This window comes from Branchiostoma belcheri, unplaced genomic scaffold, assembly GCF_001625305.1.
Source record: "Branchiostoma belcheri isolate BF01 breed outbred unplaced genomic scaffold, Haploidv18h27 scaffold26, whole genome shotgun sequence".
Lineage (NCBI taxonomy): Eukaryota > Metazoa > Chordata > Leptocardii > Amphioxiformes > Branchiostomatidae > Branchiostoma > Branchiostoma belcheri.
This window is the reverse complement of record NW_017803865.1, coordinates 2,179,349-2,199,100: the sequence shown is the minus strand read 5'-3', so window position 1 is coordinate 2,199,100 and position 19,752 is coordinate 2,179,349. Positions and strand designations below refer to the sequence as shown.

Sequence of the window (19,752 nt, the reverse complement as noted above, 5' to 3'; positions counted from 1 at the left end):
AGGAGTACTAACCTCCAGAAGGAAGTGCTATTTTCCGATACATAATGCTGCAATGAATACATAACTAGCCGACTTTTTACATAATTTCGCTTGTACGACTTGCGCGGCGCATGTTTGTAAAGTGATATTAATATCATTTTCCCCCATGCTGAACCACAATTGATACATCCGGGAATTCTGGCTTACGCAATACTCATACACTTCAGGTCAACATAAACATTTTTCGGCGTAAATGGTAGGAGACAAGCACACTAACAAGCTGATTATTGAGAAATTACTTGCTTTACTTTGCTTGACCTGTGGCTTGGATATTATAATATCAGGATGTCGAATACAGTGGGAGCCAGTTTCATCCTGTGTGTTTTGATTTTCTCAACTTATTTGCATGTAAGTATCACTTGAACAGATAATTAGATTACGCCACTTATGGAAAGGATAACTAAATTACGCCGTTTTTTTCATCGTCAATATTTGCGGCATAAATGAGGGGCGATAAGGACACCAAGAAGGGCAATGGTTGGTAAGATACCAAAGAACACAAAACGGTACGAATTTTCCTTATCGCCCCCGAAATGAGGTCTGTAACGTAACTTTTTGTTTAAAACATAGACACCAATAGGGTAGCGTGGTGTATTCTGGGATAGTTTTGAGGGTATTTGAAGAGTTTGTCCTGGATTCGATGCGTTGTAAGACTTGCGCGCAAAATGGGCATTTAATTGTATACTGTAAAATAATATGCATTTTTCAATTCCAAAAATAAATGCCTGTCAAAATATAGAACCTCCTCCTGCAGGTTAGTACTCCTTTAATTGAAATACAGATAATCTGAATCCAAACAGTAACAATAAGATAAATGCATTGTAGTGCCTGTATTTCATGTAAATCTATTACATTCTAGTCCACTTAAGTCCTCTACTTCATTCAATGCATTTTATGCCTCTTGGACTAGATAGAACAAACAACAACAGATGTTAATGCTAAGGAATGTGTGTATTCTACATTGTGTGTCTGAAGATAAGGTTTTATATCTGAAGATGTGTAAGAAGATGTAAGGGTTGTGAGTTGTTGGTAACTGTGAGTTTGTGGCTCCCTCTTTGCCCCAGAAGGCCCATACGTTAAAACAGTTCTAATACAGAGTAACCATGCCTCTATGAGAGTTTCCCTAGTAAAAGAATGATGTAAACGTTGTAAGTAATGACAGTTGTTGAAGAGACTGAATTTCTACGCAAAGTCGATAGTGGTGTACAGAGTAATTTCAGTAACTAGAGGAAAGAACAATCAGTGGGCCTTGTACACTTGCCAAAGGCAGATGTAAAATTGCTGATGTATTGGCACAGTTGCAGAGATTAAAGTCCCAGTGTTTCTGTACGTGGTGTGGTCGTATCTCGTGTATTTGGTTGTAGCTGCTATTCTGAAGGAGACACCAGCTCCTAGATTAGAGGCGAGCTGGACCAACATCAAAGTATGGAAAAATGGTCTGTGCAAATTGCCTGTATGGAGTTAGCTGCACATAGGTAACTCGATGAGATGATTATAGTTTGGGGGTGGTGGGAAGGAAGCCAGGGGAGTACATGTTTTTAATATCTCAAGACGAATGTAAATGTGGCCGATTATTTGTATTTATTGTGTAAATAACACACGTTTTCTCTATGCAGATGTTTGTTTATTTATTAAGTTATTGAAACAATGATACGGACAGCAAAAATGGTGATATCCCTGTTAACGATAGTTGATAGGTGCGTGGTTGATACGCATACCTCGAAGCACAGTCTACAATCTTCATCTGCTTGCCCTGCTTGGGTCAATGTTGCGTTTAGCCTTATCTACCAATCAGGTAGATTTAACCAAGCCCCACATTCAAAGTCTATTTACATGTTCATATTTCAAAGTCTATTTACATGTACATATATGTACAGTGTTAGCAGGTGTGCCCGAAAATTTACATTGTCGTAGAACTAATCTCCAGGTAGCAGTGAAGTGTACACCGTAAACAATGAGGTTAAAGTGATGTCCGGCTTTGGCCGAAATGTAGTAGTAGTTGAGACCTACTTATAGTCGGCGTGGGATTTAGTATCAATGGGTACGTTTATTGGGGTGTGGACGGGAGTGTCTTTTTGATGCAGTGAATGTGTAAACGGCCAAATTGAGGCTCCTTTTTGGACTTTCTATTAAGGTAGATAACGCGTAGATAACGCGTATAACCCTATTGGATTTATAATCTTGTCAATCTTGGCAAATACCTGACTTGATATTTCTGATTTGTTAACTGCATACTTGAACATACTTGGTTTACGACGTATTGTTAATAAGCCAAGGTTATGATTTATATTTCACCATGTGCACAAACTAATGATAATCACCAGGCAACTGCTCAAGTCCACCCTCTGTGACGTAATTTATAACGTTGGCCTTGAGTATTTCTATGCCATAAAATGCTGAGATTTGCACGTACAGCAGAATGTAGGAGTTTTGCTCATTCCGAGCCTGCTGACCGCTGAAGAGGCCGCCATGTTACCGATACTGCCGTTCTGTGTCTTCGTCTGCTTTGCAGCTGCATCAGCTACAAGTAAGTAACAAACCTGTCGTACATTTTGACGTAGTCATTTCTGTTGCACGGACTTTCCTGTTCTGTACTGTTTGGGTGCAGAGAATTCTAGTTAACATTAAGGGGTTATACATCTAATAATAGTGGCGTCGAGTGGCTAGGGTTCGATTCTGCTGTTATTCCTGACAACAAAATCGGATAGAAAAACTCCTGCCCGTAGAGAATGGTCACCAGGCTAAATTTACATTGTACCTTCTTGCATATCTAATGACATTTGCAACGTTAATGTGAAGACAGACTATTGGTCTCGATTGGTCCATTTAAGTAAAGTAGACAACTATGAATATTTATAAGGGTCTTCCACATTATCTAATCCCCCATGCATATAATGCGTTGTTATGAATCAGCCTGTTGAATCTCACGGCCGCACTTTCATCCGCGCTTTGGATCAACTGAACGTCTCGATAAAAACATGAAGGTGATACAGATCTATTGGCTGGTCTGTGCCTGTTGCTTTTCCCGTGATAAATTTGGGGCAGAAGCCGTGACAGGAAGAACTGCTGAGCCTGAAAACCACCAGGATCCGCAGCAGCAGCAGCCTCCCCAAGCGCTACCTCCGGCCGATGAAGACGTGAAATGTCCCCCTCTGGGCAATTTCACCGCAGCGGAAGAAGGTGGAACACTGCCCGAGCAGCCAGCTTGGCCCGACTCCGGAATGGGCCATTTTGGAATTCCAGCGAACATCACACAGGAGGAACAGCAGAACGTCACACTTTCTGAAGAGGAGGGTGAGTGGCTGCGAGTTTTTCCATCATTTCTGTCGTTAGTTAGCATATTAGGCAGGAATTAGAAATTATCTTGTTTTAAAAATATGTGATTGTGGCTGTTCAGTTTCCAACACCAATTGTAATTTTGCTAACTTCATAATCATGAAAAATTATCAGAGTAGAAACCCCGATCTACCGGCAGAGATCTCGATTGGAGCCGGTAAATTTTAAGATATTCACCTGTAACTTACAGCGTAAGACATTCAGAATGGTCCAGTAGAATTGGTGATTGTACCAGATCGGCGATTCTACCAGATATTTGCTTAAAGGCATCAAATGCGATTGTTAGTTGGTAAAACTGGAAACATTTTAGATAAGCCAATCTGTATAATATTGACACATACTGCCTCACATTAGCACATTTGCATCAGATTTTCATATTTGGGGCATTTAAAACAGCACAGGTACAAGCTCCAAGATGATTCCTTTATTTTCAGGGTGGTAGCCAAAAATCATCCCAGGTTCCTAGTAACCGTTTTCCGCCACAATTTCAGCACTTTGGTCCCGTGAATGTCAATCAGGATAGTGGCGTTTCAACTTACTATGTAGATAAGAATATTGACTTTGAAAAATCTGTCTTTCATGCCGTAAATACTGCATAGGGCACCTTTAAAATAACTTTTCATCTAGGATTTGTGTCACATTATATCAATAGATTGACCTTAAACTAATTCACATTAATTGCTTTAATGGGTTCATCTTAAATGATTCTTTCATATCTGCTGGTGTAATAACATTGAGATTAATCCAAACGTTGCATTAAATTGCTCTTTTTGTGTCATCATAACACTGTTCTAACATTTTCCTGGAGGTTGACTGGCCGATGACGCTATACTTAATTGAGCTTTTAATTGAGCAGTGATACGATTTAGGGTATATGTTTTTCACTATCGCTTAGTTCCTGTTGTGATGATGTTCAACTGACTACTTGATCCAGTTTTCCTGTCGTTGACCTCTCCTATGCTGGGGAGTTACCATGTTTGGTTTTAAGACTTTCCAACAGTTTACAATATATATATTACGATAAAACCCTTTGGAAAACAAGCATCCTTCATCCATTATCGTATCATGACTGACAGTGATCTCCGGGTAATCACGGTAAGTACGGAAGCGATGCCAGCAATAATCACGTAATCCTATATCCTCTCTGTCAGCCTGATCAGTGTCGCTACTCCCACCTGGAAATAGCCTGGTGTCTGATCCATCGTGGTTTGGACGGTCTCTCTCCGCCTGTTGACGTTCTTTAGCCTCTACCAGGCTTCGCGAGGCAGCTGGAAAGAGTAGAAATTTGCCAAATAGGGAGATATTACAGTTAAGTAAGTGCCCAGTTTGCGACAAACTGTACTTTCTAGCGGCATGTTATCTCTATCTCTTTCCAGCCGCCTCCCGAAGCCTGGTAGAGACCAGACGTTCCCACCGCCAGGACCTTATCACATATTGAATCTGAGATAGCCATGAGCCTGTTAAGTATACAGACATGTATATTAGCTGATATTTATTATCGTGGGCTCGATCGTGATCTTTCTGATTCAATAAAACAATAAAAAAACTAACGAAACAATTTCATTAAAAAACTGTTCAAAACAGTATTAAATTTATGTAAAATCAACTGCCGTGGCGCTGGCATTAATTCAAAGGGTTGTGTTAAAGTTCAAGTTCTAAGGTTAATAAGTAGTTCAGTGTAAGTCCGCTCCGTGTATCTCTCCATCAGACTCAATCAACTAAAAACTTAGTAAAGTCGTAGGCTAGATACGTTATATCAGCAGTTCATACGGTCAAAGACCTGTGCTGAGCTGGCGAAGCTAGCGATGTGAATCATTAATCTTCTGAGTACCTTATGTTGTGGGCGGGGATGATGTTACAGCTGATTGGTAAGCCACGATCGAGCATCATAGAGGGTCATTAGATACTTGTAACCCATGCACTACCTTATAGGGTAATGTCTTGTCATACATCGAGCTTGAACATAAGGCCACAGCAAGTAATTTTTATGGATGACATGAGCGCGCGCATTAATTTTCGTCTGCTGATTTTGAAAAAAAAACAGTGGTCAACATGTCGAAAATGCTCAAATATGTCTGTTGCCATGCCAGAGAGGAGACGAGTACAAGGCTCTGATTTATTGCTTTGTCTTTTACTTTTACTTTCCTTTTATAGGTAATGTTCACTGAATCAAAACAATTTGTACAATATGATTGAAAACTTTTATTTTTCAGAGACTAAATGGATGTTATAATAATTGGCATGTTATAATAGATGTCATTTCTTGTTTAAGATGTTTGTGATGTCGAAATTTTTTTGGCCCGTCTTGTTTTTTTTTCGCCCTATCGCAGAGTCTGCGGATGATGTCATCGATAAAATTTACTTGCCGTGGCCTAATTGCAAAGTTCCTCTAAAATTCAAAACTATTATGAGGTGATGTCTTTAAGATTGATCATTGTGTTTATTGACGTATCTTTTACAACACGCAGGTAGCGCAGACTCGTGGGTACATGTAACCCCCGCTGAGCTGCGGCCTAGAGAGGGCCCCTATCCCGGGTGCGTGACCGCCGCCGTGGCCTCCTGTGCGGGCCGCTGTGGGGAGGGCTTCTCTCCGGGGGACGACAAGATGTGCCTGTGTGATCTGGACTGCCGACACTTCCGAGACTGCTGCCTGGACTATGGCGAACTCTGCACCGAGAGTTGGCACAGGGATTCTAAGCGAGGTATCTAGATCTAGACCTCTCAGGAGTTGCTATATCTTTCCGCGAAAGGACACGAAAACAGTATGCCTTTTTTGAGGACTTTTCATTAATCAAATACAGACAAAAACAGACAGTAAAGAACTGTTAACATAACTGAGTCATCTGTTAATGAACTTTTGTAACCTAGGATATCCATTTGTTTACACGTGTCTCTTTCTTCCATCTTCCAACAGAGCGGCGACCCGTCGTCACGGAGACCTCTTGTTCCAACCGTTGCTATTCAGACAACTCCATCAGTGCGACATCTTGCGACTGCTTTCGAACTGCAGCCGACGCAGCACCTGTTGCAGCGACTTCGCTCAGGAGTGCTCCAACCGGCAGCAAACACCTCCGGACCCAGTCCATCGGGCAGTCCGACCGGCCCCGTACGAGTGTCGGCCCAGCGGGAACACCGGCACCTTCCACTGGATGGTGGCGAGCTGCCCGGCAGCGTGGCGCGACGCTAACGTCAGAAGTCAGTGCGGGAAGATTCAACTTGTTTCTGCTGCTGAGGGCTTTACAGGGGTGAATCTCACCATAGAAGATGCTGTGTACATCACTCCTGTGGTAGACGCGGTCTCCTTGACGACATATTCCAACGTTTTCTGTGCTTTGTGTAACGGGGCGTCGCACATGCTTGAGAGCTGGCAACTAGAGGTTCAAATGTCCTGCGATAACTCGTCTGCACCACGCGATTTACAAAGCCTAAGAGATGGGTTGTGTCAGGCGTTTCTGTTCCATTTCAAACCCCCTCAATCATTTGATGCTCGGCGCTGCGTGCCGAGTGACCATGTGTCTCTCGGGCCGACTTGTCCCGTGGACCCCTCCTCCGGCCTGGTGGCGTATGTCCACAGCGACTCTGTTCACAAATGTTACCGTAACGTGTTCAGCGCGCTTTGCCATGGTATAGATGTGTCCGATCTAGAGTGTGGGCTGCTCGTTGCACATTTCTTGCCGGAAGAACACCAACCTCATTTTATCTTGAATAATTTGAATCTTGGCCAGCTGTTTAATTTCGGCAGTTTGCTCCACGGCCCTGATAGGCCAGATACAGTCGAAGAAGCAGCCCGCTGTCCCCCGAGTAGCTTCTATGACCCGATCACCGACGCTTGCCGTAGGTTGTACCGCTCTCCACCTAACCTGATGCACCCTGACGAACCATCAGACTGGTGTAGTAATGACTCCGTACCCTACAACATTTCCCAGGTATCCCCCCAGCCCAGCGGCGATGTTGTGCTTTTGGGCGTATCAGACAACCTGACTTGTAACGCGACGGAGTATCTCATCGTGGAGAACCAGGCTTACGTTTGTAAGTCGTGCTTACGTCGTTACGACTCTGGTACCGGTATAGACGCTAAAGATTTGTACTCGCAGACACTGCTGACGACCACCATGCTCAGTCTGTCCATTGCCTCGGGAATCGGCTTCATCGCTCACGGTGTGTACTATAGAAAGTTCTCTTCTACTCCGGACAGGCTTAAGCTGCAGCTTGTCGTCATGCTCACCCTGGCCGAGTGCCTCTTCATTTCCCGCTCTTTCCTCGCTGATCTCGAGCGTTTCTGCACCACTGCCGCCATCCTCCTGCACTACTGTCTTCTCGCAACTTTCCTCTCGATGTCGTCGCTTGCGTTTGATCTGTTTAGGAAGCTCTGCTGTGCCCAGTTCAGCAGCTATGGGGTCCCGTACCGCCGCTATGCTGTGTTCAGCTTCGGGCTGCCCCTGGTCCTGGTCAGCGTGTGTGCTTTCCTGGATTTTTCTCCGTGGACAGAGGCATTCCGTGTAGGGTACGGTGGGCAGAGGTGCTGGATTGACAATGATTGGGCTTCTCTCTTAGCGTTTGGTGTGGTGGTAGGGCTGGTCGTTCTTTCCAACGCTTATTTCTTGGTGTGGATCGTCGTATCCCTGTACCGCTCGGGCCGTGAGACGGCTGCGGCACGCACGGGGGCGGAGATTGCCCTGATGCGGGTTTGCTTCCGCATCACCAGCCTGATGGGGCTGACCTGGGCGCTGGGTTTGGTGGCTCCGTTCGTGGATAACGCCGTCCTGTGGTTGGTGTTCACGGGGATGAACAGCGCCCAGGGGCTGCTCATTGTCATCGCTCTTACCGTGAAGAACTGCAAGGCCTGCGGTTCGAAATCCGAGCTGTCGGAAACTGGGAAGGGAAGCCTGGGGTCGAGTGAGAAGGGTAGGCTGTACCATGTCACCGTCCGCCAGGAGGGGTGCCCTAACATCAGCAACAATATCACCAAGCTGTAAACCAACCATTCGAGCATGCACTGTTTCGGCATGTCAACATACGTACGTGTATGATTAGAGGTCTTCATGACATTGTGATTCATAGTGAAAAAGGAAACAGAGTCTAGAATTACGATGACGGGGAAGTGTCAGGAAGAATAAGTGTATTACATATATTGAAAGAGTATTATATGCCCTCTAAAACCCAGCTTAGAAACAAAATAAACTATACGCCATGTGTGTAGACCAAGGACATTGTGAAGTTAGGAGCCTTTACCGAGGAAGAAAACATGGGAATTGTACAGTACTCCATTCAGGTAGTATGAATTGAAGTAATGTGTCAGGAATTCTAACTTATTAGAATAAGATTGATTTGCGAAAGAGTTATCCTTTAAATTGAATGTGATCTTGTTGAGACAATTGTCAATATTGTAGATGTTGTATTACTGCATATCCATAGTTGTTCTCATACATGTAAACTAAAACTGGGCTGTTTGCGAAAATAAAGTTTGCCTATTACGTAAACATGTCTGATGAAAAGTAGCATTTTTCACACCAGTGTAATCCTTGTACACTACATACGATATTAGTATAGTTTATATTCGCACAGAATTACAACATGGCGCTGCTTCAATAAATATGTTTATAGAGGCTTCCGCGGGTATAATTCTTAACTTCCAATCGACGAACGATCTAATGCCCTACCAAGACACCAACATTTCAAAACCTCTCACAGAAGAGAACAAGACCAGTTTAACGTAGCAATCGGTAGCCATCCGTGCTCTTAGTACGTCGGCAGAATGTGAGTATCTATGCGAAACTCAGATTTTTACGGTTTTCGTTTGTTTGGGCAACGATGCAGAAGAATTTTGCCCGTTGCAGATGATATCATTTCCGACACAAGATTTGACAACTATAGACGGGATGTCATCCTTACTTACGACATAATGTATAATTCATTACGAGTTTCGCGCAGGCGTGGTGCGTTCTACCGACGTCGTGGTACTCTTCAAGTGCCCCATAGTTATAATGACTGGTCCTGGCGCCATGTCTCACACACGGACCAATTAAAAAAAACAGGATCTCCCTTATTTTACAACACCGGCCATATCTGTGATTAGTGATGGATGATCCGGACGGTTGCCAGTGACGTCATATCTCTTATTACTCAGATCAACATGTCCACAACCTGTGCGAATTAGGGAAGTCATTAAGATACCGCCATCGTGGGATTAGATTTAACACAAATATTGACACCAGGACATGTTGACCCAACAAAGGAGTCATCGTGCTACTGTACTTTTTTTATGTGAAAACACTCGAAAGACCATTTTCTTCAGGAATGGCGGGTACCTGTGCCACTATAAACTCTATTGGCATAGTTAGCACACGATCCTTCGTAATAGTTTGACATAAGGAACAGCTCTACTCTCAAACGGTCCGGTGCGTAATGTGTACATAACCTCGGCAGTTTTATTACCTGGTCATGTGAACTACTGAGGTTACCAGTAATTTACCAGCACCTTTAATAAACAGGTGAACGATAAGAGGCTAAGGCGGGGTCAACGTTTTTATGACAAGCCCGATAATTGCTAAGCAGTGTGTCAGAAATCAGAGGGTAGTTTGTTTTATGACGCGTTAGAAACCACGTCCTGACGCATTCTTGCACGTAGGTTCACATACCTACATGTATGTGGTTAATAGGCAGAGATTGTTTTCAATTCACGCCAAGCGTAGAGTCTATGAACTTGTACTGCTGTTGTGTTGGTCATCATGAGGTTTGCATCATCCATCCTTCTTTTGTTCTCATGGTTCGCCCTTGCCGCCGCTGCAAGTAAGTACGGCCTTTATATCCCAAACCCCGGTGGCATTAAGTATCTTTTATTGGCCCATCTGCGAAGTGTTTTCTGAAGCCCTTCAGATTCTTGAGTATCTTAAGCTGTTTGGCAAAGGGAGGTATGCCTTACTTATTTCTTAGATCCTACTTCATTAAGACTGGACTGCCAATGATGACTTCATAATTGATGAAGATTACATATGCATCAACTGTAGAACAAGAGTGTTCCAGTCATCCTCATCGATGCCTGTTCTGTTGCCTCTTACGTTTGCACTTCTACTTGATTGACTCCTTCATATTTCTTGGTGTGACATTATGATTTGCAATGAGTAGCTGTCAATTTGTCTACGTCTTGGTTATAGAACGAAAGCAACCGGGACTGTACAAACCTTGCCAGTGTATGATGATTAGAAGGGTCAGTACAGTCAGCTTGTATAAGGCGGTTGTTGTTTTTATTTTGTCACCGTAAGATAATGTTTGGATTAAAAACCTTTCTTGTATCTTAAGATTATGTTTGCCACAATGGTTTGTCTAGTGACCAGGTCCATAAAATAATACCAAGACATTCCAAGGCGTTTCTTCTCACCCACTGAGCATTTGAGACCGCCATTACCGTGAAATTTTATGACGTTCTAAACAGGCCCATAAAAAGATAAAATTGCGATATTTTTATGTTTGTCCAAGTGACCATTGCACATCTCCATAGGCTAATTTGATTAATACAAAATAAAATGATGGCATGATTATTACCTCTTGGCATGACATATACATAAAATACTATTAATATTAATTGCGATTGACAATTGTGGTCAGGTTAAGTTTTGCTGGTCTGGCTCACGTTCTGATCTTCCCTCTCTATGGACCTCAATAGTTGACCTTGACACTGCTGGACAGTACAAGTGTTCCTTTGACGATAGTGTCTGTGATGACTGGACAGTAGAGGGTCCTGTCAACCACGGAGGACCCGCGGGATGTGATCATGGCTGGCCTAATGATGCGCTTACTGGCGCTACTGGTGAGCTTATTTGTCTTTTTATTTCTCTCCATGAATAGTACCTGGGTTTTCTTTTGCCCTGCCAATATATATACAGCCAGCAATATTTCATTGAACTGGTTATGCACAACACATGCAAGTAGTCTTAGCTAGCTTTTTTTTTGTTTTAACGTACATGAACGTTGACAAATTCTGTCAAATCTACTCTATTATAGGTTACTATTTTATGTAATTGTTACCGGATGTTAAAGCTTCTGTAACTCTCCTCTAGCCCCCGGTGCGTACGTGTGTTTCTTCTTGGAGAGCCTGCCCTCTCAGTATCCAGATCTAGGCCGAGCCCGGCTCACCAGTCCCACCATCAATGTAACTCAGCACGTGGTGTTGGGTTTCTCTGTGGGCACCGTGAGGCCACCGACCTCCACATACCTCAGAGTCCTCCTGGTGAACGAGACCGGTACCAATGGTACTGAAACACTGATGTGTTCAACCTCAGACCTCCTGTTACCATTCCAGCGAATATACGTCGGTATTGTACAGCCTGGACCTTACAAGGTGAGTATTTATATAGTTTTATAGTTCCCATTGTTAAGTGTCATATATTGGAATATCCATATGATCTAGCTGCCTTTTGGATGGAGTGGGTACTAACTTCTTTTGCAGTTTACAGTAGTCTATATGAACTTTGGGTTTGACCAATTCCCGTCCACTGTTTCAGATTGTGATTGAAGGTATTCCGGATCCTCCCTTCTATCCGAACTTTGGTATCGACGAGTTGACACTGACGGCTGTTCAAAATGGTGAGTATCAACTTGCTATTTCAAAACTTTTCATATCGAATTCAGATTCTGGCAACTATGGTAATACCATTTCTTCATTACCATTTTTGACGCATTTCAGTGCATTAATTACTATTTCATTATCATATACCCAGACGACGTCGACCCATCAAAAGACTCCATTTCCCCCCAACCCAGGTCATTAATATCCGATATACATGTACTACCCACTTTTTAAACCGATCACGCGTTATTTCCAATGAAACAAATGGAAAAAAATATGTTCTGTTCCAGTTACTGCCGATTCAATGTGAACGAGTCAAAAGGACACACAGCATTGCACATGATAGTTTAGTTCACGAAACGTAAAATACTTACAGGGTATTTAATAGTAAAGTTAATGAACCGCATTCGTCGGTGTGTACGGCGTAATAATTCATGGTCGTTTCCTATAACCACTGAATAAACGACCAAGTTATACACTACTGAATCTTTATCTTTCAGCTACGGCAAACGTTGGCGTACAATCAACTACATGTTCCACTGAGCTGGTCACCACACCCCGTATGACAACTCGCCAATACAAAACCACACTCCCTATGACCAGTAGTCAGGAAGACACAACAATGTCTATGACGAGTAGTCAATATACAACCACACTGTCCGTCACGAGTAGTCAAGACACGAACACACATCCCGTGACGACTATCCAAGATACGACCACACAGCCCATGACGAGTAGCCAAGATACGACCACACAGCCCATGACGAGTAAGTACAAATAAAAGTTTGGAAGGACCAGTTATACGTATATTGGACGATTGTTTTAAGTTTTGTGTCCATAATATGATAATTGGATTAAACATTTCCTTGCATCTTCAGACCCCGTATGCCATGATATTTTGTTTTCTAATGATCACGATTGTTAAAGTAAATTAAGCTATAAAGCGGCTCATCCCAAAGGCGTATGTTTCACTAAGCACTTCCTATGTTACCAAGAAGGTTTATGACGTGCAAATCAGCCCCATAAAAAGATGAGATTACGATATTTTGATGCTTGTCCAAGTAGCAATAGCACATCTCCATTAGATATATTTGATATTTCACAAATGAATCATGGCATAACTAATACCAGGTACTCCTATATACATGAAATACCATGTTTATTGCTATTGCTAAACCAGGTTAAGTTTTGCTGCTTTGACTCACTTCTGACCTTCCCACTCTGTGGACCGTAATAGTTGACCTTGACACCGCTGGACAGTACAGATGTTCACTTGACACTAGTCTCTGTGACTGGACAATAGAAGGTCCGGTCTACCACGGAGGACCCGCAGGATGTGATCACGGCTGGCCAAATGAAACACTTCATGGCGCTACCGGTGAGCTTATTCACCTTGTTTTGGCTATGAACGGTGCCATGATATCCAAGGGATACTTTTGTCCTACCTATTTGCATAAAGTCAGCAATGTCAAGGTGGGCTTAAAATGATTGATTTTAATATAATGAATAAAGCTCTAAAAGCTATATGGAGCAAAAGATTTATAACTGACCCGTCAAAAGAAAAAGAATACTTGTTTGCAGGATGGGGAGGCTTCTTGTTGTTCCGATGTAATTACTCCACTTCACTGTTAAATCTCAATGACATGCCACCATTCTACAAAGATATTGTAACTGCCTGGGAAGAAATTATCCATTATGAACCAAAAACACACAGACAGATATGCTCACAAGTCCTGTGGAATAATAGGTATATTTCAGTCGAGAATGTACCAGTGTTTTACAAAAGCTGGATAGATGCTGGCATTATTTGTGTAAATGATTTGTTGTATGGGGATGGATCATTTCTAACAATCAATGACTTACATAATCTATATGGTATAACCATGGATTCAAAGCAAATAATGAAATACAATTCTATAAGAGTAGCCATACCTAAAAAGTGGAAAGATTTAATTAAAAACAATGGAAGAAAATGTACCCCTAACAACATTATTGAATATACCGAAAAGATACATCCCTTAACAACAACATGCAAACAATTATATGATATTCTTATTCAGAAACAAGTTGTGCCTCCAAGTAGAGAAACAGAAATTATACACAAAATTGGTAAAGACAACATCGAGAGAGCCTATACTGCTGCTTTTGTCGCTACAAGGGAATCCAAATTACAATGCTTTCAGTATAAGATTATCCATCACTACCTGGCTACAAATAGCTGGCTAAGAAAAGTAAATCTGGTACAAACGGATCGATGTAACAATTACACAGATAAGCACACTATCGAACATTTATTCTTGTAAAATGATTGTAAAGAAGCAAAAAACATTTGGAAAGAGTTCTGTTACTGGTGGAAACGATGTACCATGAAACAAGACCTAATTGTAGACGAGAAGATGATTATTTACGGTATAATTGACAACCCTCGCCATGTTAGTGCACTTGCACACTGTCTTCTTATCGCTCAATATTGTATATACACGTTTCATAACAAACTGTAAACCAAAACTCTCAATCTTCAAGCACAGACTAAATCAAATTATAGAAATAGACGATAATGAACAATGGGAACATTTTATGTGATATCATTATATATAGACAATCCTCAGATAACGTTACCTTAAAAAACTGTCCTTGATGTATCATCCCACACGATTGTACATATATGTCAACTATGTATATCTTTTTAATGTAACATTGTGAATATTAATAAAGTTTGAAAATTGAAAAAAATAAAAAAAATAAAATATAAAGTCAGCAATGATCTAATGAGCTACGTGGTATATATATCACTGGTTATGTAAGTAATCGTAGCTTGCTTTCTTTAACTTACCTTAACGTAAGCAAGTATGCAATCTGGACAATGTGTTGTCAAATGTACTCAATTCCATGCTACTATTTGATGTATAATTGTTACAAGATGTAACAAATAGTCTAACATGGGTTCTGTAACGCTCTTTCAGCTCCCGGTATGTACGTGTGCTTCTACTTGGAGAACCTGCCCTCCCAGTTTCCAGGTGCTGGCCGAGCCCGGCTCATTAGTCCCACCATCACTGTTACTCAGCACGTGGTGTTGGGTTTCTCTGTTGGCACCGTGAGGCCGCCGACCTCCACATACCTCAGAGTCCTCCTGGTGAACGAGACCGGTACCAATGGTACGGAGACTCTGCTGTGTTCGACCTCTGACCTCCTGTCTCCATTTCAACGATTATACGTCGGGATTGTGGAGCCCGGGCCTTACAGGGTGAGTGTTTGATTAGAATTTTTGTAGTTTTTTTTTATTGCTAAGTGCCTTATATTGAAATACCCATGTGGCATTTTGGGGGGAAGGGGTGCTGGGGGTAGAAGTAAGCTTACTTTATTTTGTTTGGATAATTGCATATAGATAGTAATTAAAATGTAATGTTTTAATCAATTTCCGTCTGCTGTTTCAGATTGTGATTGAGGGTATTCCGGATCCTCCCTTCTATCCAAACTTTGGTATGGACGAGTTGACCCTCACTGCTGTTGAAAATGGTAAGTATCATGTTGATATTGAAAAAAGCACAGGAAATCTGAGAGTTTGAGACGACCTTAAGCAAATGCACCTTTATACTTAGTTGTATGTTTTCATCTGCAGGGGGTGGCAATACCATTCACTGCCGACTCTTACTGTTTCAGCTACTGCGAACGTGGTCGTACAAACAACTACATGTTCCACTGAGCTGGTCACCACACCCCGTATGACAACTCGCCAATACAACACCACACTCCCTATGACCAGTAGTCAAGATGACACCACAATGCCAGCTGCTGTTAGTCAGATAACGACGACATTTTCCCAGACCAGCAGTCAGCAGCCCATGACCATAAGTAAAAACACACCCACAACCATCCTCCCCACGACCGATAGCCAAGTTGACACGAGTAGCCAAGATACGGCCGTATTGCCCACGACCAGTCGTCCTGATAGTGATACGACCATATTGCCCATGACGAGTAGCAAAGATACGACCGTATTGCCCATGACGAGTAGCAAAGATACGACCGTATTGCCCAAGACCAGTAGTCATGATACGACCATATTGCCCATGACAGATAGCCAGGATACGACCGTATTGCCCATGACAGGCAGTCAAGATACGACTGTATTGTCTAAGACGAGTAGCCATGATACGACCATAATGGCCATGACGAGTAGTCAGGATACAGCCACACTGCCCATTACTACTAGTCAGGATACAACACACAAGGCAACGTACCCCTGAAGTAACAACCAAACGCCCAATCCCTCCTAAGACACCACTGACCACATCTAAATCTGAAGACGTAACAACGAAATTTCTACCCACCACCTCGACGTCAAAGGAAGGGCAGCTTGGTCAGCAGAGCGGACGGAACGACACGCCGGATATCACCGCCGTCCCCATAGTGCTGGGAATAGCGGGGTTTCTCCTGGTAGCGGGAGGGGGCATGTTCTATCTCAGAAAGATGCGAAACAAGAAGTCCAATTTCTCCGTGGAAGAGTCGCGAAGGGCATCGAGAATGAGCTTCAGTCAGACCGAGTTAACCCAGCTCTAGATTTAGATGTCGGAGTAGAGGCTCCGATAAGGTAGAATCGGTGGTTCTTCCAGTAGTGATCCCGATCGGAGTCTCTGTCAACAGAAAGTTCGATCGCGGTCTCCTCTTCTGAGCTAAGGTCCGTTCATCTATATGGCTATCTGTAATAACGAGTGTACGTACCATCATCAGTTACGTTTACCAGTTTATAAATCAATTCATCATCATCATCATCTGTCGACACCCTGGCTGGGGGACGGGGCAAGCTCCTGCACAACACGACGCCACAAAGTACGATCTTCCATTGCAGCTGGAAGGTCTTGTTGTTGTAATCCTGTGTCCCTTGTAAGAGTAGCTGGATATGTGAGTTTTCTGGAGTGAGTCTTGCCATGTGGTTTCCACAGGAGGAGTGATGAGATGACTTCTTCTTTTGCACGATGGCAGTGTCCCGCAAATTTTACACGTCTATGTTTTAATCTGAGTGATACTAGGGGAAGGCTTCCATATATATTCTTTCTCGTTGGATGTTGCTTCCAGTTGATGTTCTGTGCCTTCCTGAGAAGTTAATCAATTAGTCCATCTCAACATCAATGCGCTTATCTATCTAGTACCTAGATTAAGTAGACAGCTCTTCTAATAGCCCAAACTCGCATGCCAAGTGTCAGCTGTAGTTCATATATTCTATATTTGCACAGAATAAAGATTTCCATAAATTTCTGATCGGTGAAATAATGTGGAGTTAATTTTGAACTTAATCAAAACAACATCACAGACTGGAACAGCCTAAATTGTGTAGTAATTTACAACTGTTTCTAACATGTAATGATCTCAGCACTAAATGATTGACTGCATGTTAATGTTAACATAGTTACTTCGTTTATCTTTACATCCGATAATGATATAAATCATTAAAGTAAAGTATGCATTAAAATAAAGTGCAAGACACGTTAAAGGTTAATAAAACTTTTCTGCCGAGGTGAGAATCTTGAAAGTCTACAGTGTCCTTTTACTGCTGAATGAGAGCTCTAGGGATAACACGACTGCCTGTGTTTCTCAGTACAGCTGAGTGGGATCTTGTGGATGGATGTACGTCGGCGTAGTTGGTAGGTTGTGTCTTCTGAGGGCTCGAAGAACTGTTGACACACATTAAAGATATAATGAAACCAATCTAACAATAGTTTAAATACACATGGAAAGCGGCACGTATTACTGAAAGTTCCTGACGGTGTCTTTCGCCTCTGTAGTTTACAACCCCTGCTGCCCTCGCCGATGTGATTTAATGCATGTATGGATTTATGGTATGTATGCATTTATGGCAACAATGATGATGAGTTTATGGTCTTAACTGTGTCAAGAATGAAAATAACCTGAATGTACTTAGCACCACACACGGCCTACTTGGGATGCAACTGAACAGAATAATCACTGACGTGATTGTTCTAAAACATGATTAGATTTGTTTTCGCTTGTTCTTGTCTGAATCGTAACGTTTCGAACCGACCTCAAACAGTTTGAAATCTGGAGCCCAGACAACATTTCCTTCAATTCATCAAACGGCCCGACACGTTACGTGTGATTTCTACGTTTTAATCAGTTCGGTAGGTAAATCATTCGATCTACTTGTAAGTTGCCGTCGTTTTCAATGGATCATTTGAAGATAAGAGTACAGAGGCTCTGTTAAGGTTTATAGCTCTGATAACTGCTAAGCAAGTTGCCAACGCCAGTGTGTGTTATTGTTATGACCTATTAGCAACCTTACTAAATCAGAGGTATCACAAGGTGCACCACGATTTTCGCCATGGCCATGATGAAACTTACACCGCCGTTCTTTCTCTTGTTTCCGTGGTTTGTCTTCGCTTCAGCTACAAGTAAGTAAAACCCATATCATCTGTTTCTTCCTCAACGGAAAGTCTCTTGGTTATGTGAGTTGCTTGGACTTTGTGTAAGGAAACTTTACGATCCGTCGTATTCCAATTCTATAAATTGACTCGTACTCGTGCTTGTTATTTATGTTAGTTTGTTGATTACATGTATATACATATTTGTGAATGCCTATGGACCCAAACAAGGGCACATCGGAAAGTAGACGATAAACGATAATCAATGTGCAACTTTACAAAGTCAGCTGGTTGAGAAATGAACTGCACTGAAGTCTATTTCTGTAGGTTGACTGATTTGATGCCACGTTTAGGTATTGCCAGATAGTTCAGATCCTAACATAGTCTTTTCCTTCCTCTATATTAGTCGATCTCGATATTGCTGACCTGTACAGATGCTCGTTTGACGCTAATGTCTGTGGCTGGACCATAGAAGGTCCGGTCTACCACGGAGGACCAGCTGGATGTGATCACGGCTGGCCGAATGATGCACTACATGGTGCTACTGGTATGTGGCCCAATAATCGATGAACTCACATACATGAACCAGTGACGGAAGTTGTATGCCGTTTTATTCCCTATTCCGTTACATGTAACTATTGACGCAATCTAAAGAAAATAAGACGCAGACGATTTTGGACCGTTTTAAACGTTTTAAGAAGACAGGGTTTTTTAGGGCCCATAATATACTTAGAACCTTAGAACAATGTGATAATTCATGGCTGGCCTTGAGTTTACGAACTAGCAGACGAATAGGTAGCAAAGACCGGGCATGTTCCGTGAGTGGCTTGTCTGTATTTTCACATATTGCCCGATGACCATTTGGCGATTCAAAATTGGATCATTTTCGGCGTTCTTTATAGAAAGTTTATTGCAAATACATGCCCGAGGGCTAATTGCAGTTACAAACAACATAAGAAAGAAAATACAGTGGTATGTGAGACTATATCTACGTCTAGCATTATACTATATTCTACAACATGCATAGTACTAGATTTACTGGGTTTGACTTCTTCTTTTTAGGCAGTGGAAGACGAATTTACCCACTTCTTCTATAATATGTGGGTTCTTTGATTTTAGTAGTAAAAATGTTTTTTTGTGGTAGGGAACGGTGGGGAAGTAAGGGAGTATTTTGGACACGGTGCTAAATAATTGTTTTCTGGTGTGGTCATAAAATGGACAGTTAGAGATGAAATGAATTTCGTCTTCCACTGCATTTGAGGAGCAATATTTACAAATTCTCTCCGACACAGGCAGTTTCATATATCGCCCTTTTTCGATTTCCAGGGGGTGGGCACTGATTCTAATTTTACTAATAGCGGAGCGCTGCTCGAAGTCACAGTGTTCTAGGTATTGTTCTAGACAGTATTCAGTTTTACATTTTCTATAGAATCT

General features: G+C 42.2%; 3 protein-coding genes across 7 annotated transcripts in view; all 3 read left to right on the top strand.

The window, feature by feature from the left end:
• Nucleotides 1–2,254: 2,254 nt before the first annotated feature.
• Nucleotides 2,255–16,693, top strand: LOC109471938 (agglutinin-like protein ARB_02240). 5 transcript variants are annotated; one of them, XM_019771469.1, is made up of 6 exons: nt 9,828–10,164; nt 11,039–11,182; nt 11,433–11,713; nt 15,376–15,457; nt 15,602–15,928; nt 15,962–16,693. In XM_019771469.1, exons 1-6 carry the CDS (start codon nt 10,104–10,106, stop codon nt 16,186–16,188), a joined length of 1,122 nt encoding a protein of 373 aa, XP_019627028.1. In that variant the 5' UTR covers nt 9,828–10,103; the 3' UTR covers nt 16,189–16,693. The 5 variants fall into 5 exon arrangements, with proteins under 5 accessions (XP_019627027.1, XP_019627026.1, XP_019627028.1 ...); XM_019771470.1 differs by having other exon boundaries at nt 9,829–10,164; nt 15,602–15,889; nt 15,929–16,693; XM_019771468.1 differs by lacking the exons at nt 9,828–10,164; nt 11,039–11,182; nt 11,433–11,713 and adding exons at nt 2,255–2,566; nt 13,179–13,319; nt 14,905–15,185 and having other exon boundaries at nt 15,602–16,693.
• LOC109471905 lies at nt 2,581–8,670 on the top strand. The gene is given in 4 exon segments (XM_019771355.1): nt 2,581–3,333; nt 5,844–6,077; nt 6,290–6,370; nt 6,373–8,670. Coding segments are annotated over 4 exon segments (2,610 nt in total). The 5' UTR covers nt 2,581–3,017; the 3' UTR covers nt 8,352–8,670.
• Nucleotides 16,694–17,775: 1,082 nt separating the features above from the next.
• Nucleotides 17,776–19,752, top strand: part of LOC109471805 — a 7,628-nt gene continuing 5,651 nt past the window's right edge. The window contains exons 1-2 of the mRNA XM_019771158.1: nt 17,776–18,348; nt 18,725–18,865. Of these exons, the coding sequence (XP_019626717.1) occupies nt 18,279–18,348; nt 18,725–18,865 (211 nt within the window). The 5' untranslated portion in view covers nt 17,776–18,278. The remainder of the gene's footprint in view (nt 18,349–18,724; nt 18,866–19,752) is intronic.